This window comes from Xiphophorus maculatus, chromosome 21, assembly GCF_002775205.1.
Source record: "Xiphophorus maculatus strain JP 163 A chromosome 21, X_maculatus-5.0-male, whole genome shotgun sequence".
NCBI classification, from domain to species: domain Eukaryota; kingdom Metazoa; phylum Chordata; class Actinopteri; order Cyprinodontiformes; family Poeciliidae; genus Xiphophorus; species Xiphophorus maculatus.
This window is the reverse complement of record NC_036463.1, coordinates 5,233,202-5,261,089: the sequence shown is the minus strand read 5'-3', so window position 1 is coordinate 5,261,089 and position 27,888 is coordinate 5,233,202. Positions and strand designations below refer to the sequence as shown.

General features: G+C 37.7%; 1 protein-coding gene across 3 annotated transcripts in view; it reads right to left on the bottom strand.

Moving 5' to 3' along the window:
* The window catches only part of ralyl (RALY RNA binding protein like), a 116,194-nt gene that overhangs the window by 47,752 nt on the left and 40,554 nt on the right, over positions 1 to 27,888 (bottom strand). For all 3 annotated transcript variants that reach the window (XM_023326747.1, XM_023326746.1, XM_014471267.2), the window contains one exon: positions 10,632 to 10,905. In XM_023326747.1, the coding sequence (XP_023182515.1) occupies positions 10,632 to 10,887 (256 nt within the window). In that variant the 5' untranslated portion in view covers positions 10,888 to 10,905. The remainder of the gene's footprint in view (positions 1 to 10,631; positions 10,906 to 27,888) is intronic.

Below are 27,888 nucleotides of genomic sequence, written 5' to 3'. Positions count from 1 at the left end.
ATATCAGAGTTAGATTCACAGCTCCCCAGACGAACTAGAGTTTGACTAATGCAGACTAAACATGGCTGGTGTGAATTAAGCACTACTTTCTGTTGCTCTATCACATAAAATCCCAATAAAATTTTAAATACATTAAGGTTTTGTGTCTTAATGCAACAAAATGTGGAGAGATTTTGCTGGATTCTGTTCAAAAGTGGTAGGAAACAGTTTTCCTGATGTAGAAAAACTGAAGGCATCAAACCTGGTGTGATATATATGAAAACACTGAAACACCCTGAATCTGGATTTCCTGCAGCAGGAAGTGGATGCCCTAAGTCACCAGTCCTCATCTGTGCAGTGTAATTAGTATGAGGGAATAAGAAAAGGCTGGAAGTCAGCAACTGAGAGAGCGAGAGAGCAAAGACATGGAGGGAGAATCAGTGCAAAGTCAAACAAGGAAATTTGGGAAGTAAACACATGAAGGAGCATGATACCGCTCTGGGCGAGGTTATGGGCCGTTTTTCATTTTATTCTGTTAGCCCTGATTTGATCCTCACTGATTCTTAAGTTGTGCTCTTTAAGATAAAGGCAAAGAGTCAGAGGGTCTAGGCTTTGGGCCCTGGCGTCCCCAGAAATGCTCCAGGGCCCCAGTAATTGCCGCTGCATGTGTAATCACAAGTCACAAATCATCACTCATGCACTGTACGCTCCTTGTTCCTCCTTCACATCTTGTGCGTCAACATATGAATTAAGAGAAAGACACGACGAACCCCCTTCGATTTGTATGAAGTGTTAAAGGGCAGATTTTCCATGTCTCGGGCCCATTATGAGGATGCTCATTTAGTGAGGCTTTGAGTAAAGGTTGCACCACAGAGGTCTTCATCATATCACCTGCCACAAACACAACCGACTTACTGAAGTATTATCTCCCAGCATGCCCGAGTGAAGAACACTAATCCAACGTAAAAAACTCATTACTTTCAACGCACATCGCTGAGACTCGTAGATAAAGTCCCCGTGAATGCATAACTCTTATGTTAATGTACTTATTTCAATTACTTCATCCAGTCGTTGCCCAAATTCATGTCTGCTGTTCGATATTGCTTTGACTGCATAGAAGTCCGGCTCAATCAGCCTGTGACTCCTTCATCCGGCTGCATCAGTAAGCCCCGGTTGTGAACCTGAACTCTCAACAGCACACCAGCATCTTTGATTATGCAGAGATGAGAATTATACAGCTCTGAGATCCCTCGTCGGCTCAACGCCTCTCCAAGCTCGTCGTCTTCCTCTCCTTTGCTTCTACAGATAGATGTAATATTAATGAACGCTTGCAGGATGCTTGTTAGTCTCAATGTTAATCCTGTTTCAGGCCATCTACACCACCCAGCTCAGAGTGGGCCCCCACAGGCCTATTTAGCAACTGCTATCAGCTAGAAAAATACCTCAGTCGGTTAAAGGAAAGATGAATTTCCCTGAAATCTGAGGTGGCGAGCTGGTCAGCTGGAAGATATTAGGACACGAATGAAAAGTGATGCATCATGAAAGGACCTAGCTGTGAACTTCATACAACAACTTTATCACCTTCACTTGTGCCTCAACAAATTTTTAATATCAAAGACAGCCAGAGTAAAAAAAAATGCTACCCAAACCAACCTGGCCCTGTGGGAAAAAGTAATCACTCCTCTTGTTGAATCATGAGGCAACTGAGTTTAGTTTCGCGCTTTACTATCAGAGCTGTAAAATCAAGAAATCACTAACATTGAATCTTGCGTAAAATATCTCAAAAAGCAACATATTATGTCTGGAGATGAAGAAATTCAAGAACAGATGAGAAAGTCATTGACATAGGAACATTACAAGAACATTTATAAGGTTTTAGGACCAGTGACGTGCGGTGAGATTCATGAGGCACTGACTTAATCAAAATCATAAGACTCTGCATCTTATTGTTTACATACAGAAATTTCGCGCATGTGAACAACATTGAAGGCCAAAAAGACTATACTTTCACATACCATCCATAGTTGTGCTGCCAAGGTAGAATAATGCTGTTAACTCAATAAAAATTGGAAATATAGATATTATTAATTTAGTGCTATGCTGCACAGCAAAGGGGAAACCCGTTGAAGTACAACTCAAAACCACTTTTTTCTCGCTCTCCGTATCGGCCCAGCTTCACGTAGACTCGTTGCGTGGAGCTTCACTTATTTACTGTATGGCTAGCTCGCTGTTACTGTCTCTTACTCTGCAGTTGTGGAGTCACAATGTCTGGGATCATGAGCGCCCCCTGCCATGAGGCAAGAGAACTGCCTGCCTCACCTCGAATCTGTTCTCTGCTGTTTCTGATCGCTCCTCAGCACACGAATCACTTTACACACACAGTTGGTGACGAAAACCACTGTACATTATATACATAAGCTAAATTATGGAAAATCAGTTTATATATTAAATGTTTTTTAACCATTTTATTGGCGACGTACAGACAGGAGGAACATGCTCTCATCGAGTGGCAGCCAGTGCAGTTAGCGAGAGGCTGCACAATCTCAGCTCACTGGTTCCTTACTGGCTTTGCTTCCGAGCATTTGAATGGAAAAATACGAAAATTTAGCAATTTTGAAGAAAAAATAATCAAAATTGGTAAAGCTAAATGAAAAATAAATACTTTGCAGTACAAAACAGAGGATGAAAATAGCTATATAAATTATCTTATCATTATATTATTCTTCCATGATGACAGGGAAGGCTCCCCATTCGTTGCTGGTGTCATTCCAAAGTTAAAAACATCCCAAAACTTTCCTTGATCCGAGGAAAAGCTGCTGTTGTCATTCAAAACGGTATTGCAGTTGTACATTTTTAAGAATTTTTAATTAATATGAGTTATAGCAACATTTAATTCCCCTTTGGGATCAATGAAGTGTTTTTGGTTTGAATTTGAATAACAGCACAAATGTGTACAACATAAATTCAGTAAGCAATGGCAATAATAAGCAATAATCATCAACCGCTTAGCTTTGTTAGCAAGACATAGTCTGCTTGCAAAAAGGCAAAATGTGAAAGAAACCAAACAAAAAAAAAGTCTTCTTTTGGTCTCGACCAAGCAAGCAGATTGAAGGCTTTCCTAGTGAATACACCCTTAATTCTGATAAAAATAGATTCATACATAGTTGTTAGTTAAGTTATACTTGAATTATTCTAAGTATATCTCCATTACATGGTTTAGATGAATCTGCACACAGAAAATGCAGCTGAAACAAACACCCAGACCTCCAGAGCCTGTAGAGCCCATAGAGTCGACTCTGACTCACAGCTCAGTGTTTCTCTACTGTTGAAACCTTGGTTTCTAATCAGAGAATTAGCCGCAGTGTCTGATGCCAAAATCCACACGGTAATCCATCTCACTTCCAGTCCACACAGTGGCTCTGGCCCCAGCAAAGCATTTTTGCCAGTATGTATGAAACCGAGACTGAAAAAAAAGAAGAAGAAAAAGCATCTTGCAGCCGAGGTAAATAGCAAACCGTTATAGCAAGCTTCATCGTCATAGCAGAAAAAGAAGCTTTGGTTTGGCATGACCATGAGCCTGTGTGCAACTCAATACCTGGTGTTATATCTAGAGGCTTTTGTTAAGGACCGGGTCAGGCTAACTGTGCATTCAACGTCTGGGCCTCTCCTTCAGAGCGTGATTAATGAGGAAGCAGACAGACAACCAGGGTGCATTCTAATCACCCACAAGGACACAGAAAGATAGCAAGAGGGACTAAGAGCGGAAGGAGAAGAAATAGATTACATATTGATATAGCAATTTGTGGGGAGTAGTTCTTTTCTTTAATCGAATGAGGCACAAAGCTGAATTCTCGCATGGCTTCCTGCACACACATGCTCAGATGCATTAAATATTCCTATGGCCTCGGAGGCAAAGGAAGGGACATGAAAGATACCGAGACTTCCTCGTGGGGTTAGCTTTGGCACGGCTCAGTCCAGCAGATCAGGAGGAATTGGCCCATCTCGCTGCAACGCCCACAGGGACTCTCACTCACGGCTGTTCATGCTTCAAAAAACTGGCACTCAAAGTTAAGTTAGTGAAGTGTGCAGCCATTGTAGACACCCTTTGAATTATCCGCACAAATATCAAAGCGGGGAGCGAGCCTGTGAATGCTGCTGGTGAAAATGGAAAGACTTACAACAGCCAGGTGGAGAAGACGAAGGAGGATTGGGCTGGATCGACATTAAAGAAGAAATCCCCCCGGGCTGTGGCGCTCACGCAATGTTAAGCCTGTGATATTTATTCACTGAGTCACAGGAGTTTTATACCGAGGTGCTGCATTTTTCTTTGCTGCCTCAACTGCCTAATATTTGTCTAGGTAAGTAGCCGTTTCTTTTAAACTGTCTTTTCATCTTGCAATCATTTTACAGCTGAATTTGGTGTCATACTGAAGGAGATGGGGCCAAATCAATATCTTTTTCACAGACAAATCAGACACATGAAAGCCTGTTGAATGTTAGAGGTGGAGTTCAGCACAAAACCAGCTTTGTTCTCAGTCCTACGGCTAACATTCAGGTCTGAAAACAAAGCAACATCCAGTCTGATTTTTACACTGTTGGTTTCACAGAGTTTTAAACAAAGACGACAAAACTACAAAAACCACATGAAGCCACATGTAGCTGCGATAACTTCTATTATGTCAGTCTCTTGCCATGTTGTGGACCAAGTTTTCTTTAAACCTCAATGTCTGCAAGGACGCAAACCCAACTTGTCATTTTATTTTATAACTTTTAATGAGGAGAAATACGGCGGTGATGGAAAGCAGCCGTTAATCATAATGACTGGCAGCCCTCGGTGTAACCGCGGATTAGCAGCTAACATTTTTTATAAGAAGACTAACATTCATATACTTTTTAAGTAAGTATGATTAGAAAAATACCAAATATCGCATTATGGAGAAGGTAAGCGTCTAACCATTAGTAACCATGGAGACAATGCCACACCAACATGTAGGCCTAGCATGTACGGAAAAAACTGGTTAGCATCTCGTCTTTTGTACGTTTTTAAGGCTGCACTGGTTTAAGGGGAAACGGTGTTCATGACATGATATAAATCAAGTGATGTGAATTCAGTCAGTCTGCAATTTAATCAACACGTCAGGATGGAGGAGGTATGGGTCGGTTTCTAAGCTAGTTGTTTCCAACTTTTGTAAACACCGCCGTCTATAAGCCCCAACCAGGTGTGTTACGCTCACAGACAAATTAGCTCAACTCAAACAAGTAGAAGCCATGAATAAACTGGAAAAAAACTACTTAGGAAAACAATTTCAGTCGCTCTGTTTAATACTCCCGTCCCTCGTTTCCGACGTCCATCATGGAGCCTCCAATGATTAAGTGATGTAGATGCAAAGGGTCAATAGAAAGTGTCACCTATTTCCACAAAGCTACTTCTTGGAGCTCCCACCTCATGCGCACCTCCCCCATTCAACTCCTCCAGACTAGCAGCAGCAATTACTAAACACCTGTAACTGAGCATCTGCTGAGCTTATCATGCAAACTAATTCTCAGTCCAACTTCTATCATGGAGTAGCACTGATGTGGGAGTATCAGAAAGGGGTTTCTTAGAGAGATAAAGGCCAATTTTAAGGCATCAGATATAACTGTCTTTCTTTTACTTATACAGCATTTTTATAACTACTGAAGGTAACATAACCTGGTTGATTGTGGTATAAAATGATACTATGTGAATAGAAAATGCATAACAACCACATTTAAAGAAAACAAAAGTCAAAGGATGTATTTACTTTAAGGGTTTTAGTAGCTTAACATCAATCCTTTGTGAAAAAACCTTGATCTAATTTTTGACAGCTCTTTTATTTAATACTCAAATTAATTAAAGCAAGATTTTTCCAAAAGATTTTGAAAAGTCATTATGTTTGTCATGCCAGGTTTGTAATTCTTTGTGCAAGGATTTGCTTTAAAAGCTTGTTCTTGAAAAATAATGAGGTAGTAAGTGTGACTATATACGCCATTCAGTTGCATACTCCTTGAATTTTCTGCCACTACCTGTCTCTGCTCATTCCTCTGCTGCTTACTCGTATAGTTTACTCTCAGAATCCTGCTTGCTATGCATCCTGTTGGCCCAAAATGACGATTGATTGCAGTGCCACTGCGTTTGTAATCCGCTTAGGATGGATTTTGCATCTAAATCACTTTATTATTTATGTGCCCAACTCTTGCCAATGCCATTTGGAGGCAGGATGATTGGTGATCCATCACACATTATCCTTCACTGTGGTCATTAATATTGTAATGGGATGGACTTTCACCATGAAACTTCCAGGTGAAGGGAATGCAGATCTCTTTAGGGAGGGTCAAGCTACTCAAAATAAGTCCACATCAGACAGATTATCATGCGTTGCTACTATAAAAGACAGGCTCTCTGGAGATGTTGTTAGAGGCCGAATCTTTCCGGTTTGCACAGTTCCTTTCACCTTTACACAAGGCCGCTCTCAGAAAAATGTAGGATGCTATTCTTTCTTTGTCCTTTTCCATCAGGACTTCAATCACCTCCTGCCAATCACTCATCGTCCGGCTCAGGGCAGATACACAAAAAGCCACAACAAGACACGGCTGTAATAACCACCTTCAGAAATGGGAAAAACAAGACTGAAGCTCATTTCACCATAAATAAGACCAGAAGCTCCAGCAATATTTGCTGAAGCAGTGTGTTTTAACATCAATCAATGCAGAAAAGGCCTAAAAATGTTGAAAAACGGATTTTAATTCATGTTGACTGATAATTTGACATTGAATAAGGTTTATATTTTGTTCAGATCATCAGTTTTTCAAGTAAAATATATAATTTTATTGTCACTGCAGCAGCCCAATAAATCTACTGAATTGCAAAAGCAAACAATAAGAGGCAGAAGGTTATCATATTGCCATTTTTTTTTTTATATTTAGCTATCATTGAGTGGACATTCTTGTAATGGTAATACTTTCTGGAGGAATATTTTTGGGGGACCTTGGTTGGTTGCTTTTTTACTAATTTTTTGACTATTGTAACTATTCAGACCAAAGTTTATAATTTTTTCAGACACAAACAGTATTGTGTCAATAAGACACCAATTTGGATCGCATCTAACAGCACTTTGTAAGCAGAAGTTTGTCCTTAAGTTGCTGTTCACTCTTGGTTTTAAGATGCATCCAGGCTGATCAGAAGGAAAGTATCAAAGCCGATCAATCACTTCCCTCCTCAGTCATCAGATCCAAATGAACATGTAGTCATGTCCGAGTTAAGGTTTATTATGTACCCATATCTTTCCTGTGCAATTCTGGTCAATTCTCATCTTCCTACAGTGCTCGGTTGGTGCTTTCTCCCATTCACTTGGATTTCTCCCGAAGAGTTTCTACTGGGCCAATCAGAGAACAGAAGGAAATGTTGTGAATGATGATGTCAATTTTATGAATTTTTTTGTAGTTTTACTAATAGCAGCAGAGGAAGAGAACAAAGCCTTTCAGTCCATGTTGGTCATGCTTCCAAATATTGATTTAACGTTAACAGCTATCTTGTTCGGATCTCTTCATAGTAGAGGCAAATTCTAGTAAACTTCAAAGCATCCAATTGGCACATCACATACATCTTTGGCCAAAAGGTAGCAAATGGATAAATGTTTAAATCTAAAATTAGTCCATACCTCCACTGAGTAATTGTTTTGTCTCTGGATTAAGCAAAGCGTAGAATAATGTGCCGTTTTTACCCAGTCTAATACTAATGCAGTCCAAAAGGAATTTATTTTAAGTTCAATCACACATCTTTAGTAGTTTGTAAATGTGTAGGAAAATAAATCTAGGACTACGGTTATATCTAACAAACTAAATCCAAAGCAGATTTAAAAAGGCTGAACATCCATATCGATATACATTATCATCTTACCAAACCATTTGCTTATTACTGAAAAATATGTTTGTCTATATCACATAGGCTTTTGTATTTATTTTTTAGTTTGTCATTTTGTTACATTTAGAGATTTCTTTAACTGTATATTTTAGAGAGAACTGCATTTAAAAATATCTTACATCTTGCCTCATGCAAAGTACAATCTTCACCACAGAGGAGCAAAATGCAATTCAGAATAGCATTACATGTAGCATTATTTAGTAGTGGAAGCTGTTTTCTGAATCCAAGCTATGACGTCATTAACTCCTCTTCATATTTGACGGAGTAATGGACCATTGAGTTTTTCATTCAGCGCCAGTGGAAGGCGGTGCTTCCAGCTGTGTTATTGTAGAATATTTCATCCTGTTCTTCATCCTGATGCAGACAAACACATTCAGTTTCCACGCAGTCTCATTTCCAGTGGTGGGAGCATGCAATGACTCTGCAGTCTTACGTGTCACTGAGAGGAGAGGCACTTTTTAGTCTGTGTTTCTGACCTCCTGAAAACAATTTCTGAAGTCAAACAGTCGCTTCCTTTTCAAAAAAGTGCTTTTTTCACCTGTTTCTGCCTTCAGTGTGACTGAACTCAGTAAACATGCTCAATAATGTCTTGAAATCGAAAAATATGAGCGCTGTCCCTTCAGAAACAACAATATACGAGTTTACCTTTGAAACCGGCATGCAATCAACTTGCAAGTAATAACACTTTAATGAAATGTGTTTGTGCTGGAAGCCGCATCCTTTGCAGAGGTCCTTCCTCAACCCAAATCATTATATAGCCGATTCATTTCTCCACTGTGTTATTATTAGAAGGATCAGCTTGAGAGGATGAGGCCGAGTGTGGCTTTAATTGTCAATTAAGGATGTATCTCCCATCCCTGCCCCCGCCACCTAACTTGCAGATTGACTAATACGGCGAGGGCAGAATCCCCTTGTTGGTGTGAACCAAACTCACTGGGATAAAAGTACTTTCAATTCTATTTGCTCTCTCAAATAATAAATAAAAAAAGCAGGCAATAACACACGAGGAATGCAGAATGACTTTTGGAAAGAAATCACAAGCTTTCCTGCTGCATGTATTTTCTGTCTTTTTATTGGAAAATATTACTTTTATACCAGCTGGTTGAATTCTGGTGTCTGTTTTGGCAACAGCATTTCTAAAACCCGAAATTCAGTTTTTGAGAAAATTATATTATTACGTAAAACCAGCAAAGAATATTTTGAATCATAAATGTTTTGGCCAACACAATCAAGCAGACAGTCATTGACACCCTTCCCAATGACAGAAAGTAACAAAAGGTTCCTACTAAAGAAGATAGCTGTTCACAGAGTACTGTATATAAGCCTATTAAAGGAAAGTTAATTGGATGGAAAAACTGGAAGAAAAACACCAGCAACTTGCACTGCCATAAGTCATACTAAAATAACTGAACAGTGGACTACCAACATTCACAGCCACCATGAATAATGTAATATAATGTAAGATACCACCTGAACAAACAAAACGTCTTCAAAATATAAACAGGAGCTATAGCTCTTTAAAAGCTACAGTTTGTAACTTTTACAAAATATGTATTTTTTACATATTTGTTGAACTATTACTATGTTCTACTGAGATATAATATGAGACAGATCATCTGTGAACAGATCAAGCTCTTCTGTGAGCTTCCAGAAATATACTGCTCCCGGTCAGAGCCAAGAGGCGGGTCTTAGCGCTGTTAGTCAACCTCATGTACACTCTGATAAACGTGATAGTGGCGGAGAAACAATGCAACGTTGCAGGAAACTGTTTATCTGCTGTCATTGTGGCCATGCTAACTAGTCCTGGCACACTCAGGAAGAAGCTGTATCGTACAAGAGGATGATTGATAACGCTAAGACCCTCCTTCTGGCTCTGATTGGTTGTTTCTCCCTACTGGGAGAAGGCAGAGGAGCTTGATTATTTTTTACATTTTATCTGTCTCATAAAAGTTACATACTCCAGCTTTAATTTTGGAGAGGGAAATCTGAACAACCAGGATTTTTTTTTTTCTCCGAAGAGTTTTTGCGGCGCTAGTGGCTCATATTTTTGTGACAGTAGGCAGACAGGAAGGAGGGTGAGGAGAGGGGGGAAGACATGCGGCAAAGGTCGTCAGGACCGGGAGTCGAACCCGCGTCGTGGACTAAGGCCTCCAAACGTGGGGCGTGCTAACCCCCTGTGCCACCACAGCACGCCCCTAACCAGGATTTTTTAATGCTTTCCACAATTTTCTAATTTCTTTGGATATAATAAAAGAGAGGATAAATTACAGCCTCAAAATCCTCTGAAACAATCCACTGCAAAGTCTGTGTGCAGGAGAAAAGGAAACTCTCAAACACCACTGCAGCGATATCATGTTCTGCTCTAAATTGTTTGGTATGAGAGCTTTGACTTGCTGTTACCACGTTGCTGTTTGGTAAATGGTAAAATCAAGTCCCCCAAGTGGATGATTTACACTTTCAGAGGGGATTTTCTCCAAAACAGCTTGACAACAAACAGACAGTTCAGTGGGTTCAGTACTTCAGAGACAATAGAGGTTCTGAACTGAAAGTCTGAGGAAAGCCTGAGGCATTCGGTGTTCCCAGGGGAGGCAGTCCTGTTCCCGGCTTGGCTGAAATGTTTTCTGTTTCAAGGGGAAAGTGCAGCAATGGCTGTAGTTCTCCACTCGCTTATTAGTTTCAAATGAAAACTGAAATGCAAGAAACGACTCACCTAGAGGCTGTCCAGCAATGATCCGGGCGTTTTCTCCTGCCACGGCGGCCCGGGCGTTTCTTTCGTTTATGTACTGTACAAACGCGTAACCTTTATGCACAGAGCAACCCACTATCTTGCCGTACTTGGCGAAGATGACCTCTATGTCGGTCTTCTTAACGATGGCTGTGTTGAGGTTCCCGATGAAGACTCTGGAGTTGAGGGAACGAGGATCATTCTTATTGGTCACGTTGCTGGTCTGGGTTTTACCAGTCATTCTCCTCCAGTTGCCCTCCTGGGACACAGAGGAAGGAAGGAACGGAAGGGAAGAACTTTAGTGGCTGGACAGGCCAGATCCAGCTTATTCTGCTCCTGAGAAAAATACACCAAACATGTTTGATATTGAACAGCACAATCTTAAAATAAAACGTCAAATGGACCAAATGCTTTTAGCAGAGGGTGTCTAGATTTGTTTTCTTAGGGGAGTCCGGAAGGGGCACAAACTGTAGAAGGGTGGCAGACTAAATTAGCAATTTCATCTAAATGCACTGATGTTTAGATTACATTGAATAGTGTGTTAAAAGTTGAATAACACAACTATTTATGTACCCAAACAAAATTTAATTAAAATAAATTTATTACGCATAGAGATCACTGCAGTGGACAGCTATCTGAAAGCCATTTTCTTGGGTTTCCTGTAGATTTTTATGTTATAAACGCACACAGACCACTGAAGTGGACATCAGTGCATCACACAATACACTATCAACTACTGGCCATCCACTTAAAGTGCAAGAAAATTTTGGTTAAATCCAATATGGCAGACAGACGAAAACGCTACTCAGAAGTATCCAGTCCAGGTAAAAAAACAAATATATATTGTAACCCTGAAGTAACTTTTAGAGACTAATACTACGGACGTATTTACCAATAACAGCTTATTTTTTTTCAAATTACTGTTTAATTGCCTCCTTTTCTCTTTTGAAGAGTTAATTGTGCAGTACTCTGAGGCTGCTTTTTCTTCTTATTATTAAATATAATAAAACCTGCCATTGGAAATTAGCGTTTGGCCACAATCTCAATTTATTTTGTTAGTTGGATCTTGAATCAGGTGGGATTTTGTGCTCAAAATGGCTTCCTCAGACTCCAGATACACTTTGGACTGGAAGTTTGTACTTCTGATGGTTAATATCTCATTAAGTAAGTCGAACACATTGTACTGTACAAAATCTGGTAATGAAGATGATCTTAGTGAGAAATCCACCAACATCTCTTTCACAAAATTAAATAAAAATGAGATTGACAGAAGAAAAAAGTAGCATGAAAATATAAACTTTCTTCAATATGCTATTTTTTAAAATCCTTTTACATTCAAACCTGGAAAAAAAACTTTAAATTTCATTCAGACTTCTCCAGACTTTCTAGGATCTTTGCAAACTTCTCTGTTAAAGAAGAAGAGCAAAGAGTGGCAACATTTATTTCCAATCTTTTGTACACATCTTTAACAGGAGATGCAATAGTAGAACAATCTGTCAGTTGATGAGCTAAATTATACTGTAGCACTGCAAACTAACGCTACTCTAGCAATTACATATTTCATTTTTATCCGTGCACTATGGAAAAGCCTGAGACTTCATGACACATGCTGAGTGTTTTGCCGGAAACTAAATGAAGTTAGACGCACTCTTGCTGAAAGAGGGTCTTGTTAAAGATCCACTTTAGTTTCTGTAAATAATGTAAAGTGACACACGAGGTCATTGGCCAGTCAACTGTTTAACCATGCCACAGTGTTTTTTGCATGGCTGAAATGTTATTACTGGGTGACTGAGGGCAACACGAGAAGGAGCAACAATATGTGAATGTCATGGTGGTTATTTCTGCTTTGTGAGAAGCCAAACATAGAGGCCGCCAGTTTGAAAGATTTCCTGTTTCAATGCACATATTGTTGTGTCCTTTTATCGAGTGCAAAATGAGGAGGCTGTAATTTGTGGTGCTGTTTTGTTCAGACTTTCTGTTTGTGTCAACTCTGCAGCAAACACCATCGTCTGCTTTTGTTAGAGTCCTCTGCGATTATTTTTACTTTACCGGCTGTTTTTTTTCCCTTTTAACGGCCTGAATGTTGTATTTTTATGATAGACGAGGAGCTGCAGGATCAGAAAAATTATTCCAGTCCGTGGAAAGGATGCAACCTTACAGCTGTATCTGTGGTAGCTATTATTAAACCAATAGGTGCATGGATACAAGAAACTCTTCAATGCTTGTTTCAGTTTAGCTGTAAAAATTTAGGTTTTTATGACAGCTTATGCTCCCCGAATTGGTTCCCTTTAGTGGATTAATCACTCAGAAGTGGTGTGGAGAAAACACTAAATATTCAATATTTACCTGCTCTGAGTCTCTGTCCCTGACACAGGGTGATAACAACTACTCAGCTTTGAGACTGAGAACCTAAATAATGGATCCAATCCTCAGTAAATAGGATTAGTAACCAAGGAAACACTGATGTTGGAATATCATGCTCACACACAGACACACATTTCTCATACTTGTGTCTTTCTTCCTTTATTGCATACACTCTTTATGGTAAAACGACTCTTAGTTTATACAACTCAGAAAGACTAGCTAAACAGTCTTCTCCTATCGGGCACATAAATTTTATTTTGATTTGCATTTTGTCCAACAAATTATTAGCTTTTTTTAACCCAGCGGGGAGAAATGTGGATTTTAATTGTATTTTGTAGCAGGAGAGGCTATAAAAGACATAATCAACACCTTTCATTCCATCAATGTTAACTAATTTTAACAAAAATAAACAGTTGTGATTATTTGATTAGTTTCTTTGTTGCAACACTGCTTTTTGGCAATAAATCTTACACCATTGGAAATCCACTTATTCCTAATTGGTGCCACATTTGTAGAAAAAAGGGCTTCCTCGGTTGCGCCCATGAAAACCTTGATAAATACTCACTGCCAATTGATTTAATTTAATAAAGGGGAAATAAAGGTATCAAAATATAAATGCGAGAAAGTAATTGCCTCCTTTATTAAAACATGAAATAACTGATTAACCATGTTTCTTTTAATAAGCTGAGTTTGATTTTTGCAGGTGGCGTGGTTCTGTGATGGACAGCTTTCAGAGGGTAAAGTGTCCTTTCTGGGTTGGAGATGATGTGCAGAAGTTCCCAGATTAAGAGGAAGATAATGGAGGGACGGAGTTAAAGTTTTTTCACGCCTGCAAAATCATACATTTATTTTCTGAACTTCTCTGTTAACTAAATGATCTAAAAAGCAGAAATTTTTTTGCCCCAATTTCAAGACATCCAAAAACATGATAAATAAAGCCAATGACATTCATCAGTCTGGAGAAGATCTCCAGTGAGCCACAAAGAGAGAAAATGGAGAAAACATGGAATAGTGAGGGAACCTTTCCAGGAGTATGTGGTCTACCAAACTTGGGATCAAAGGCTGTTTTCACACCTGATAGTCCAGTAGATTCAGTTCGCTTTGGGACTAAAATTGCAACATTTCCCCTGAGGGACACGGTCGAACGCCTACTCCAAGTCCACAAAACACATGTAGACTGGTTGGACGAACTCCCATGCACAGAATATACTTTTTAAGCTATCTATACTTTTTAAGCAGCTAAAACCACTGAAGGAAATGACACAAAAATCTCTTAAGACATTAAGCGCAATTTCCTTCATAAAATGTAGACAAAAATGAAGTGGCTTCGAGATTTAGCAGTTGTTAGATTTCTCTTCTGTAAAATGCCATGAGCCATTTCTTTTGCTAGCACTAGACTCAGTTAGTTTTGTTTGTATTTACCCAGAATACCTTGCACTTTAAGTAATGTATCCATGTTGAATTAAAACTAACCTGCAGCCAAAATTCCTTCATAGTAAAGTAAAAGACTCATTGGAAGTTATCACAACTGCTTGAAATAGCTATAGTCACCAAGACACAACTAGTCATAGGCTTAGGGAGAAAATTTAGTATTTTACTACTCTGTACGTTTTACTTTTACTTGAGTAATTTTATTATCAAGTTTTGCTACTCTTACTTGAGTAAAATTTCTGGATTTTCTTCTCGCTGACTGAAAAACAGAAATGTTTTAACCAAAGATTCAGCAGACACAGACACACACCTCCAGTTTCTGTTAAAGTTTCGTAAGTTTTTTTATTGAAAGAAACTAGTCTGGAAAAAAAAATATTTTGGAATTTTATGTTATATAAATTATTGGAATTTTGGTCTTTAAAATACCCAGATTTTCACTTAACTTTATATTTTGGTCTGTCTTATTCTGTAATATTAAAATACTAAGCGACTGATAATTTTATCAGTTATTTACTGCTTGAGAAGACTTTTTACCTAATATTTTTATTTACTCTTATTTGAGTAATTTCTTGGCTACTTTTTACTTTTATTTGAGTACAAATATGCTGAACTAGTTCTACTTCTACTTGAGTACAATTTCTGGGTGCTCTACCTACTTCTGGAAAGTTAGAGAATCATTAACCATTGTTTGGATAAAATCAAAATATCAGTTGAACATTGCATTTATTCATGCTATCTTGATCTAATACCAAAATCTGTTTGATCTGAAATAGTGAAGAACACACTTTTTCACAGCAATGTGACTAAAACCAAAAAAAGAGATAGCAAATAAAAGCTCTAAGTCAAACACACGGTGACAATGATCTGTGGTTTTATGATCATGTGTGAAGGTTCAACACCTGACCCCTCTGACCTCTGAATGCTGCCGCATAAATCGGAGGATCACCTTCCTCTGTGAGAGCCCAGCAAATGCCTTCAGACTAAATCCCTTTTAATGAATTTTTTTCCCGTTCTTAATATGAAAACAGAAGCAACTCATCAGTAGATAAGAGGTTGTGACGGTTGTTTTTCTGTACAACAATATGCCTGAGTGATGATGTTGCTCCAGTTTGTCGTTCCTCTGTGTGGGTTGGTGTGTGTGGGGGGAACCAGAGCTGCTCGCAGTCTGTCAAGTGGCCTTGATGTTTATCTGAAGCCGATGTCGAAAATTAATGTGCTTGCAGGTACACAGACGTACATGCTCCCCCTCCATCCTATGGCGGTTCCAACCAGGAGTCTGACACCAACTTCAAATTGATGTTTGCAGACAGGTCACAGCGAACATGACAAATCAGAGCAGAAGCGTTAGATTGCTTCTGTTGTCAGATAAATCAGGAGGGGGTGCTGGTCGCAGGGCTATTTTACAGCTCCGTACTGGTGTACTTCATGTCTGACTCTGTTGTTTTCTTAGGGGAAGGACGCACATTTATTTCATCGGTGGTTCTCCATCTGACCTTGCTTTTTTTTTTTTTTTAAACTAAAATTAGAACCTCCATCAAGCGTCTCATTCTCTGATGTGATCACATCATGATGACAGTAGGAGGTGCATTCAAGAACCGTCTCAGAAAATTTTACATTTAAGTTAAGTTTCTACCGCCCCTTTATTACTTCAAGTGGCAGTAGCATGTGTTTTCTAAGCACATGGGGGCATTTTATAGCACAATCAAGTAAGTGTGTTTCTTTCAGTTATAAAATTGCTATATATGTCAAATAGAACTTTAAAGAAATTTGACTTTGTAATTTAACGCCTTGAAATTGGGCCTCTGTCTCTTTAACAGCTCCTGCTCTTTCTGAAAGTCCACTTACAGGAAGTTATCACAACGGCGCTCCTCTTTTAACCTTTTTGCCAGTGTTGCGCTGAGAAGTAGCTCGTATGACAAGCTCAGCGGGTGCGCAAGTTCCACCAGGTGTTTGCTAATTGCCGCTGGCTAGTCTGAAGGAGCAAAGTGGTGGGAAGAAGGGATAGGGGTCCTCTGTGCAGCAGCCTCAAGGAAGAGACGCACCTCGAAGGCGGAGCTAGGTCTATCCTTGTGTTTTGCTCAGCTTTGTTATGAAGATTATAGGATTTCTCAGACATGCATGAAAGAATCAATTTAACACTCTACATGATTTAAAGCTAAAAACAGTGAAATTTACATAATACTGCCCCTATAAAGAGCAGAATAAAACAACCACATCCCGGAAATCTTGATCTTCATTGATTTCTTTTGAAGCGACTCTCATCTTTGAAATCGACTGCAGCTTTTGCAGCGTCACAACTTGTCGATAAAAAGCACAAAACAGGCAGGTCTTTAGTTTATCTTTCATTCCAGGATGTTCATGTACGCAAGGTTGTTTCAGTTTTTCAAAAGGTGGCGTCTCATTTTAAAAATGACAAAACACAAACGTCTGACACACGTAGACAGTAACTGCTACTAACAAGCAGTTAAAATCAAACTTTTATGCATGTTGCACAAAAAGACAAATAGCCTTTTATTCCCCCTACTGTTACATTGGAACAAATGTTTCATGTTGTCAGCTAGGATCATCAAAATTATTTCTAGAGACATGATGATAATTACAGATTTTTTTTTTATTTCCTCAAATGTAGAAGTGTACTCACATTTCCTAAGTATTTTTAAACTCTATGACTTGGACCAAATGTTTTTTAGAAAAGCTTCTGGAATGGAGGTGGAGGAGCTTGATCTTCATCATTTGTCACGACATGATGACAGTTTTAGCAAATATGTACAAAAAAAGTCACATGTTGCAGCCTTAATTGAACTGGCCAGAAATACCTGAGAACTGAGAGGCAAAGCTTTGAGGAAAGTGAGAGAAAATTCCTTCACAACAACTTGAGAGACTGATACGGTCAGACGGAAAATGACTACTAAAGTGATTCAACAAGCCATTGAATCATGGATCGCACTCACTCTTTTCATTATGGCTTAATCTTTTTAAATCATTTTTATAATTTCCTCTAGCTGCCGATGTTGCACACATAAGTACACGCCACCGTTCTTTATTTATTCCGCAGGTAGGGAGCTGACCGAATTGATTCCTGTTGTAATCTCCACCGCTGTACATTTCTCCTCAGCCACTCTGCTCTGATTGTTGCCAAGGCAGCTCGACTGGTGAGAGAAAGCTGGAGATGCCGCTTACTGACTCAGAACACTGAAAGGTAACCCGATACACCTTTCCCATTGGTCTTGCTGCCATGTACTGCAGAGCTGAAATAATTGCCTTGTGGGTTCTGTCCATTAATATCTTGTCTGTCTGCATGTTTCTGCAGCAAACGCAATGCGAACAGCTGTGAAAATGCTCCCCATCTATTTGTAAATCAATGTCTCTATTTGTATGATGGCCTCCAAAGCATCTCAGCACGTCGTTTTTTTGTGCACGTTTGTGGACCATGACTGAAAATGACTCTACGAAGATAACTTGCAGTTGCCACATTCTGCCTTATTTGGAGTAAGAAATTAAATCCACAATGAGAAAAAAGGAGATACTAAATGAATTTTATGTCAAATTATACATTTCACATATCAACCCCTATCCTGAAAAATGGCTCCCGTCCGCAAGACGGAGAGACATAAAACTAATTTTCTCCACATTTTCAATCACCCACTGCCTTTGGCTTTATGAGTAGAGGTGCACACTGCTGGGCTGGAATTCAATTCAAAATTTTAAAATGGCCAGGCAACATGGGTCTATAAAAAGAAGAAGGAACGGCTTGAATTTTCTCCTTAAAAGCTGTTTGAAGTTTAGTAAATGTGAGATAAATTGCCCTTGATGGGACTATAATCCTACCTCAGTATTTTTGGTTATCATAAATCATCACTGAGATTTCATTCATGTGTTTGATAGAGACGATGTAAAATGTACTTCCCCTGAAACTGAACATGTTATTTTTCCTCTTTGACTCTTGAGCTGATATCAAAATATATTACATCAGATAATCTAACTACAGAACTGAATTTAGTCTATTATATACTGAGAAGAGATGTTTTTTTTAATTATTTTTTTATCAACAAAGTCACTTCAATATTCAGAAAACCTGAGTCACAGCTGGTATCCAACATGGAAAGTGGTGAAGCTTCCTAAAAGTGATCAGACAAACAAGATTAAAATGTATTTAATCATATAAAACATTTAAAATGGATGGTACTGTGTATTTTTTATAGCACAATCAAGTAAATATGTTACCTTCAGTCCTTATAAAAATGCTCTGCTTATCAAATATAACTTAAAAAAAATTTGACTTTGCAATTTGAAGCCTTAACATTGGACTCTGTCTCTTTAAGAAGCTTTTACTCTTTCTGACACTCTGCCTTCAACAGATCATAATACACTGGCCTAAACAAAACAATGCTTCCCATGCTGTTCATTAATTATGTTTAAATCATTCTCAGAAAATGTGCAGATGTGTTTTTCCAACAGGCTTTTGCAGGGTGTCTCTTATCGGCAAAATCTTTTATATCCATGAAGTTCAACCACTTGTTTATTTTTTGCTTAAATATTTTCATTGACAATTGCTAAAAATATTAGCATATATATATAAAACTGTTATATAGGACAATTTCTTCTCTGCAGCAGTCAAACTGCTGTACTCAAGCTGCACATAATTCAGCTACTTCTTACTTTCTTAATTCATTAATTTATTTACACACATATATAGTATACAGTTCTCCATAATTTATTTATTAGACTTCTTGATCTGGGACCTGAGTTCAAATTTCGTACCACAAGGAAGCAATTGCGAAATGGTATGACAATAAAATCCATGAATCCTTAAAAAATTCATAAAAATGCCAACAACAAACCTACAGTCACATAGTTGTACATCGTATTGTGAGGATTTTATTTCACCTCATTTCCACTGATGTGGTTCTGATCCCTGTCAACTCTAGGAAAGGAGGGAGATTATAAGTCACAGCCAATCCAGATTAACATTAAGTAACTTCTTCCTGTTACATATCAATTGTTGGACTCTTGAAACTGAATTTACTTAAAAGGAAAATGAATTGCACTCCTGCATTGGCTGCTATGCCAACGCCAGGCTTTAACCTTCGTATTTCAGCTTCCTAAGCTGCGTTTTGTCCCCTTAATATTTTAGATATGCTCCACACAAAAAATAAAAATAAAATAAAAATTGCAAGAACTGAACCACAAATCTGAAGGGGTTTACCATAAACCAAAACATAGCTGGAATAGGATAACGTAAAACATGGACAGAAAATAGAATATTTTCAGTGGAGGTTGCAGCCTAAATGAAAAGTAATCAAGTCTAAAAATCACAACAGTATTTTAGTTCCTGTATTACCGTTTCACCATATTCTTTTATGATTAGAACAAATGCTAGTCAAACCTATTTATGTAAAAAAAAAAGTCTATTTATATTTAGATTTATTCCCTCCAAGTGGCTTTGGATAAACATATACAAGTAGTGCAATCAAATAAACAGAGAAACAAACTTGTTTGTCTCGTGTCATGGCAGCTTTCCACCAGCTGTGAGGATAAACAGCTTTCCTCCTTTCATGTGGAGCAGGTTTTGTTGGCAATGTTGGAATTAGATGCTATATAAATTGCAATGCAGAGTCCCACAGAAAGTTAAAAACAACACAGGAAAGGGTTTATCCATCTTTCATGTCCAAAGGGGAAAATGTGGATCTAAGGTCTTAGAATATAAAATGGTAAAAAAAAAAAATCATTAAGAAATTATGGCAGGGTGAAGGATCTTACCAAGTACTTTTGGTCTAATTTCTGGTATAAATATCTCTTATTTCAAGTGTACTGAGACAACAACTTACAAGTAACGTTTTTAGCAAGATACAGGAACTTGTTTTAAGTCAATAATTCTTTAATACTGATGAGAAAGTTTTAGTTTCAATGGCAGAATATTTAACTTATAACAAGACATTTTCCCCATGTTATAAGTAAATTTTTCATCAATACTAAGGAGTTATTTACTTAAAATAAGCCTCAATTTCTTGCAAAATATTTATAAGTTAGTTGTGTCTTATTTCAAGTGTACTAAGATATTTGCACTGAAAACTAAACTAAAAATACTTGGTCAGATTTTGTGTTTTTTTAGTGAAAGAAACAAGTAAAGAGCAAAGAACAAAACTATGGAAGAAAGAAGCTGAGAAAAGAAGAAAGAAAAGGACAAGAAAAGAAGAGAGATAGAAAATAAGAAAGGGAGGAAAAAATGGAAAAAGAGGATATAGGGAAGGAAGAAAAGGTGGTAGGACAGACAAAAGCAAGCAAGGTAGGAGACAAGGAGTGAAATTATAAAAGATACAAGTGAGGGAAAAAAAGGAAGAAATGACAAGAAGGAAATTGGAAGAAAGAAAAGAAGGAAATAGGAGCATAAGGAAGGAAGGAGGATGTAAGGAAGTGAAGAACAACAGAAATAAGGTCATGAGAGATGAAAGAGAAGAAGGACAAATGTTAGGAAATGAATGAAAAGGGGAGGAGGACACAGGAAAAGTGAGAAAAAAGGTAAACAAGGACCAAATGAAGGAAAGAGAAGGTCGAGGTGATGAGGGAGAAGGAAAAGAAAAACAGACAGAAGGATGGACGAATATAAAGACATTAGTGGAACAGGAAGGCAGGAAAGGTCAAAGGATGAAGCAATAATACAAAAGAAGAAAAAGGACACGAGGAAGGACAGAGAGAAGGGAATAAAAAAGAAGAAATGAAAGCAAAGAGAGAAACGAAGATACAAGGAAGGAAGGACAGAACAAAAGTCAGATTTAGACAACAGGACAGGGAATAAAGTGTGAAAATATTTTCCAATAGTCATATTTTATTTTCTATACTTTCCCAGAGTAAATGGGAACTATAACATGGTCAAACTGTTTCCATTCGTCCTTCAATCTGTTGAAGCATCTATAGAGACTACACTCTTCATAATGATAACTGAGTGATGTATTGTGTGGTGCATCGGTTGCGACATGGTAAAAGTAGAAAAAACATTGGTCTTGTTTTCTCTAGAAGAGCTTCGGTGTTTATTCACTTAGGTTCACATTTTTGGCTACATTTATTTAGCAGCAGGTGATGTGAAATGAAACCGTAACAATGGAGCTTGAAGGCAACATTAAATGCAAAAGTTTGACCAAATAAATGCTCAGTGTTTTATATGTGCTTAATAATTCGTTTTTTCTTCTTCTTCACTTGGGTGGTTATGGACTTGGGAGAAAGATTATACCATGTTTGCCTCATATATCTTTCCCAACTTCAATACCACAGCCCTTCACAGCAGGACCTCTTTTTCCTTTCACCTGCGGCAAATCCTATTTCACAACAAATAGTCGCTACATGCTTTGAAGCTCCAGCCATTTTTATTCCCTCTGAACTTTGTTCCTTAGAAGATTCATTGACTATTAGGAAGCCTAGAGCAATGACACAATTAGCTAACATGCAAATGGAGTAATTTCTCTGCTGGCTCTCATTTACCTGCACCTGGGAGAAACTCATTTATGCTGCAGAGTATTAGATAAGTATAATTTTGATGTTTTTTTTTTGGTTCAAAGACAGTTTGCTGCTTGTTGGAGACAAGGAGCGTTTCAAAATTAATGACCAGATGGAAGTATGAAAATAATCTGGTCAGCTTTTGAATCAGATTAAATAATTTATGTTTTTAATTCAATCTGATTAACCAGAAAAATTTAACAATCTGCTTATTTTCTCCCTGGAATTGAATAAACATGAGTTTTAGTGCATTGTGCAAAAAGACATAAGTAATTTTAGAATAGGAAAGTACAAAAATCTGTTTTCTATTTATTATTCTTATTCTTATTTGTGATTGTTTTGTTTCCGCCTTAATCCTTTTAGTCTGTCATTTTCATGTGGAAACTAATGGTCTCTTACAAAGAAAATACAAGAAAACAAAAACATGTGGAAGCATCAACTTCTACACATTAGATGCAACAATAATAACATTACCATCAGCAAAATGTGCATAAACTATTTTCAAGCGGACATGTCCAAAGAAGCACAATTAGTGTAACAGAAGAAAGCATTTTGAAAGTTAGCTAACTGCTAACCACTTACTTGGAAGAATACTTAAAAAGTACAGCACACAACATCCCAAAACAAACAGTTTTACTGCAGCTGTTGTGATTCCATGAGAGATTAATAACATGATCAGCTATTCAGCAGCATTACCAAGAATAAAGTGGACAGTGAGAGGTAGAGCGGCCATAAAATCAGGTGCTATAGGCGCAATATGAACGTAAAGTACTTTGTGCTAATAAAAAAGTATTTAGAACTTCTTTTCTGTCTTTTTAGGCAACTGTATTGCTTTGACTGCATGTAACTAAAAAAGAATAAATAGGCTTCTTTAGGAAATGCGGCCCTTATCACTAATCATACTTTAGAATTTATTGATATTTATTGATGCTCTCTTGGCAACATTGCTTGGCGTAATCTGAGCTTTACACACTTCATTTAAAGTGAGCAAAATGACTGAGACAAATAAACCACAAAAGCATCTGGATCCACATTTCTGATTCAATAAACAGTAAAACAAAGTAACATTTTTGTCAAAAAAATATCTCAGATTTGTAAAAGATGTTAACAACAAGCTACATAAGACTACTGGTGAGATTTAACAGGTTGCTACTAGCTAGCTACCCCAGCTGACAGGGCTTTGTTATTTTACAGTGAAAAGGAAGAAAAACAACAAATTTTAAGATTAGAAAGTTTGCTTTAGAACTATAAGTAAAACTGATTTTTACCCTGGATTTTTATTACAGCGTTCCACCTGAATCTACACTTATTAGTAAAAAATAAAAACACTATTGTAATCAACAAGTTTTTGGCTCCAGGGTGTTTTGCTGGCATTTACTTCCACTTTCAATTTAGTGCTTGAGACGGAATGAAGCTTTAAGCCGTGGTCTTTTGACACCAATTTAAAATCGGTTTCATGCGTACATGAAATAACTCCCTTTCAGTCCAACCTAAGATTTTAAAAATAAAAGCCCTCATGGTAGATATCTCTAGAGCTATCGAGCTTTATGCAATTTGCATGCTTGCACACTTTTTTAATTTGAATTGAATCAAAATGTATTTTTGATGATATTCTATTTCATTAACATGGACAGGAGAAAGAAAAGTCAAACCAGTAACACTAACTAAAATATTTAAATATTCTTGTACGATTATAATTGTTGCAACTAGTAAACTTGGAAAATATATCATCAGTTTTATGCTAGATTGCAGCATTCTAATAAATGCAGTTAAAAAAACATTTGTCATCTTCAGGAAAGATAGAAATGCTCAATTGTTTCACTAAAAGCATCCATCTGAAATCTACCGCATTAAGCAGACAAGCTGCAGCCTGGGCTTCATCATCTCAGTCAGTCAGTGAATGTCGCCACTGAACGGGGCATTTCATTTAATTTTGCTGTCAGCTCACTACAATTAACAGTTTGCAGAACAATTTATTGCTGCCTCTGAGAGCTGTGCACTCAGGAGCCTATATTGTAAGACGATGACAGACATATCCTGGCTTCAAACGCTTGGCAACAGCTAAAAGGATTTTAAATAACCTTAAAATTGGTTTGTTTGCAGAATCACTATGAAGAAACCTAAAATATTATTAGCATAAGCGAAAAAACAAACAAAATCCTTTTTTTTTAACGTAGCTTGTCTTTTATTTGCAGTCAGCAGTTTCCTCTGCTTATGAGTCAAATTTCAATAGGATACAAAGAAGATAAATTTGGCATGGCTTCTCCTCTGGTGGTGCAGCGCAGCACTGCTGGTCGGCCATCTGCACTGCTGCTGTGACCCAGAGGGTCAGCAGAGGCCGTGTCCAGCAGCTGCTGCCCTTGCCTGCAGCACAGCTGGATGCTGAAGCTGTTTGATCGGCTCACCGAGAAGCGAGGTTCTGCTGTGACATGCAGCCGGTCCAGACATACGTTCGCACCGCAAGCGGCACGATTTATCAAGTTGCCGGGATTTCATCAGTTTCATGTTGGAAGTACGAGGCCGGAGAAGTGTAGCGTAGCTGTTGACTTTTGGCCGGGAAAAGTTGGCGCCGACTTTCCTTTTTTCGTGGCCGTTACTTTTCTGTGGGCAGATTTCTCTCATTTTGCTGTTTCCAATGTCAATTTTGGTTTTAGTCATAATCATTTAGCCAAGTGCACAATATATGCAAAGTTTATGCCAGTTTCAAGGGAAGAATAAATATTAAGACCGTATTAGCATTTAGATGGTGGCCCTGAGGTGAAAAACACACCAGTGGACAAATAAAAGCGTCTTAGAAAACACTATTGTGTTTATGGTTGTGTTGTTCTGTTTTCTACGACGAGAAGAATGAAATCTTGAGATGTGGTTTTAGTTATGATTTCTGTGTCACATTTACTTTTTCACTGACTTTTTTACAAACAAGTTAAAATCCTGCAATCCTGATTGAATTAACACTGACTTTGACTTTTGAGAGGATTATTTCCTTATCACTGAATCAGGGACTCTAAATCAGCCAGTTACTTACATTCTATGTATCTCCTTAAGATTCATAAAATAGTAGTTGAAGTAATTTTTCCTCATTTAAAACGGTATTTGGCACTTTTACCCATTACATTATGATGCAGAAATGATCAAAAGTTCCTAATCTTAAGTTTAGAATAGTTAAAAATATCCTGTGATCCGTGAATAATGTGTTGTTTGTTGAGGGTCCATCTGAAAACATAATATGAGTTTATGGGGTGATTTATATATTTTTTTAACTCCTTTTTGAACATGTTATGATTGCTGTGGCTATAAATAAGTATCTGTCTCTTATGTCTGTTATTTTAGAGTTTCCATTTTTCAGTTTTTTTATTAAACTGGCTAAATATCACACACTCTTGGGAAAACCAGCCCACAGGCCCGAGTGAAAGGACTGGAGACATCGAGCATATTTCTTATCCCACTCAAGTCCAATTCACTACTTGTTTCTGAGAAGCATACACAACATTTAAATCTGAACATGAGTAAATACAAGCTGAACAGGTTGTCATGTACCTGCGGTTCTCATACAAATGACACTGACAGGTCAGTGTGAAGGGACCTGTAGCATCCGTACTCCGGTGTCTGAAACAGCTCTAAGATGGACTTTGATGATCCAAATCTCTATCATGTTATGTTCATGCCTCTGACTGCTCCCTCCACTTATTCCTTAAATGTTCAAAGCTGGCAGAAACTTTGTGTAACAGTTTGACAAGGTGGAAAGAAAAAAATAAAATAGAACCCCCGACCAACCTTGCATCACAAACTTCAAAGAATCGGCAACACTTCAAAAGCTTCTTCACGCTTCAGTGACTAATCTTCAAAGTCACGCCAAGGATGGAACTGATAGCGGCGTGGCGTCAGGCAGCAGGTACAAACATGCTCGTCGTTGCCACTGAGGTGTGAGGCGTTGGGAGAGGAGATAAAAACGAGAGCTAATTGAGACAAAGTCTGTCCCTGGCTGGAGAGAAAGCACAAAGCCTCGCTGAAGACGTTCGGTAATTACAGCCAGCAGAGAACCAATAAGTCAAATGAAATTCCCATTAGAGCTTGAAACTAAACATTGAGGTGAACTGGGCTATTACTGGTGATCTGGGGGTTTATCTTGCTCACCCAAGAGCTTTCTATATAAACTCTTCACTGCCTTGTGTGCGAAACTCTAAAGTTACTATTCAGACTCACGTTAGTCTTTGTTTTGTTTGTTTTTAATACTGATTGAGTTCAAATGTAGTTTTCAACTCGCTCCCTACCAATTACCTGTCATTTCTAAGAGCTCTGAATTGCTGCATAAACTTTCAGTTATATTACATCCTTAGTTTTGCTATTCCCTGTATTGTATAATAATAATAATAATAATAATAATAATAATCTTTATTTAACCAAATAAAAAACTTGTTGAGATCTACCATCTCTCTTTTTCTTAAGGGGAACCTGGAAGGATAGCAGCACCATTTACAAGTATCATCATTTACATTCATCCAGAAAAATAGATTTGTTTAGTTTTAAAATCATCAAAGCATGAAATAATAAAAACAGCTGATAAAACCATAACTATCAAAAGCAATGGCAGATAAAACTCTCTTCTTGACTGTCTTTCAGCAATGCCTTTACCAGATCAGTCCTAACTCTGGAAACAATGACGTATCATTTTATCTCTCAAATTTAATTAGTAATAGTCATTTAGTAATAATTTTCTGTGCAAAACTTTGTGTTTTGAACAACATAAATGAGAATAAAGTTAATGGTTTATCAGCTGTGCTTCTCGAGACAAAATGCTTCAAGTACAGTTTTCATTAGCGCAATAATTGAATTTGGTTGTGCTTAATTTAATTCTAAAATAAAAAAAATTAGAGCAGAGTGACTAATGAAGCTGGTAACAATTTTATCCATTTTATGGTTTGTGAGAGTAAACCAGAGAAACCAGAGAAAACGCATTGTTTGGTAAGCATTCAGTGATACATTTCTTTACTTTGAAACATCTGCATTGTTATAAACAAAAAGCAAAAAAATATTTTTTTGCTGGCAAAACAAAATTTTGCCAGCAAAATTTAACTAGATTTTATTAGTGCCTATAGTGGTGTGTATATCAAGCAAAAATATTTTTAATATATTCGATAAAATATATCTCACATGTTATTAAAATAGAAACTAAGATAGGACAAAGTTAAAAAACTGAATACACAATTTCTCCCCCACAAAAATAGACTATACTACAGTTATGACTTGCTAAATGATGGTGGTAATTATTCATTTAGGACAGAAGTTTCCTGGTCCAACACACCTGAATCAAATGGCTGAATTACCTCCTCAGTACGCAGTCAACTTCTCCAGAGTTACTGCCTCATTGTTTGAGTCAGGTGTGTTGAAAGTTTTTTCTGACATTCAAGTTTTTTAAAGAGAAATTAGTATCAGCAGGTCAGAGATTTGGTGCACAGTCGACTGTACTATCTCTGATCCGTCTCTCATCTGTGAATTAAAAATTGTAATTTTTTGCAAAGAATGACAACGTTCTTCAGTGAAACATATAATCGTCTTTGACTGAATAAATGTATAACTAAATGTATTCCTTTTCCAACTAAACTTCTCAATTATTACTCATCCAATGTTGTCAACATACTTCTTTAGATAAAATATTGCATAGCTCCATCTGAGGTTTATTTATGTTACTGCAAAGCAGGTCAAAGCCAAACCTAATCCTCAATCCTGCTTCATCCCATTTTAAGCCTTTATAAGCTTTTAGAAAAGGTGTGAAAATCAAATATTTCTTTGCAAGCTTGAATAAAAACCCAGACAAAAGCTGAGCTCACTAGGAGTTCAATTCAATTGATTTCTCTCCTTTCAGAATGTGCATATCAGAGTAGCCTCTTGTGGTGAAGGGCACAGCCTTTGCTGTCCCAAAGATTAAGAGTTGAATCTTAATACCACAAGGACCCAG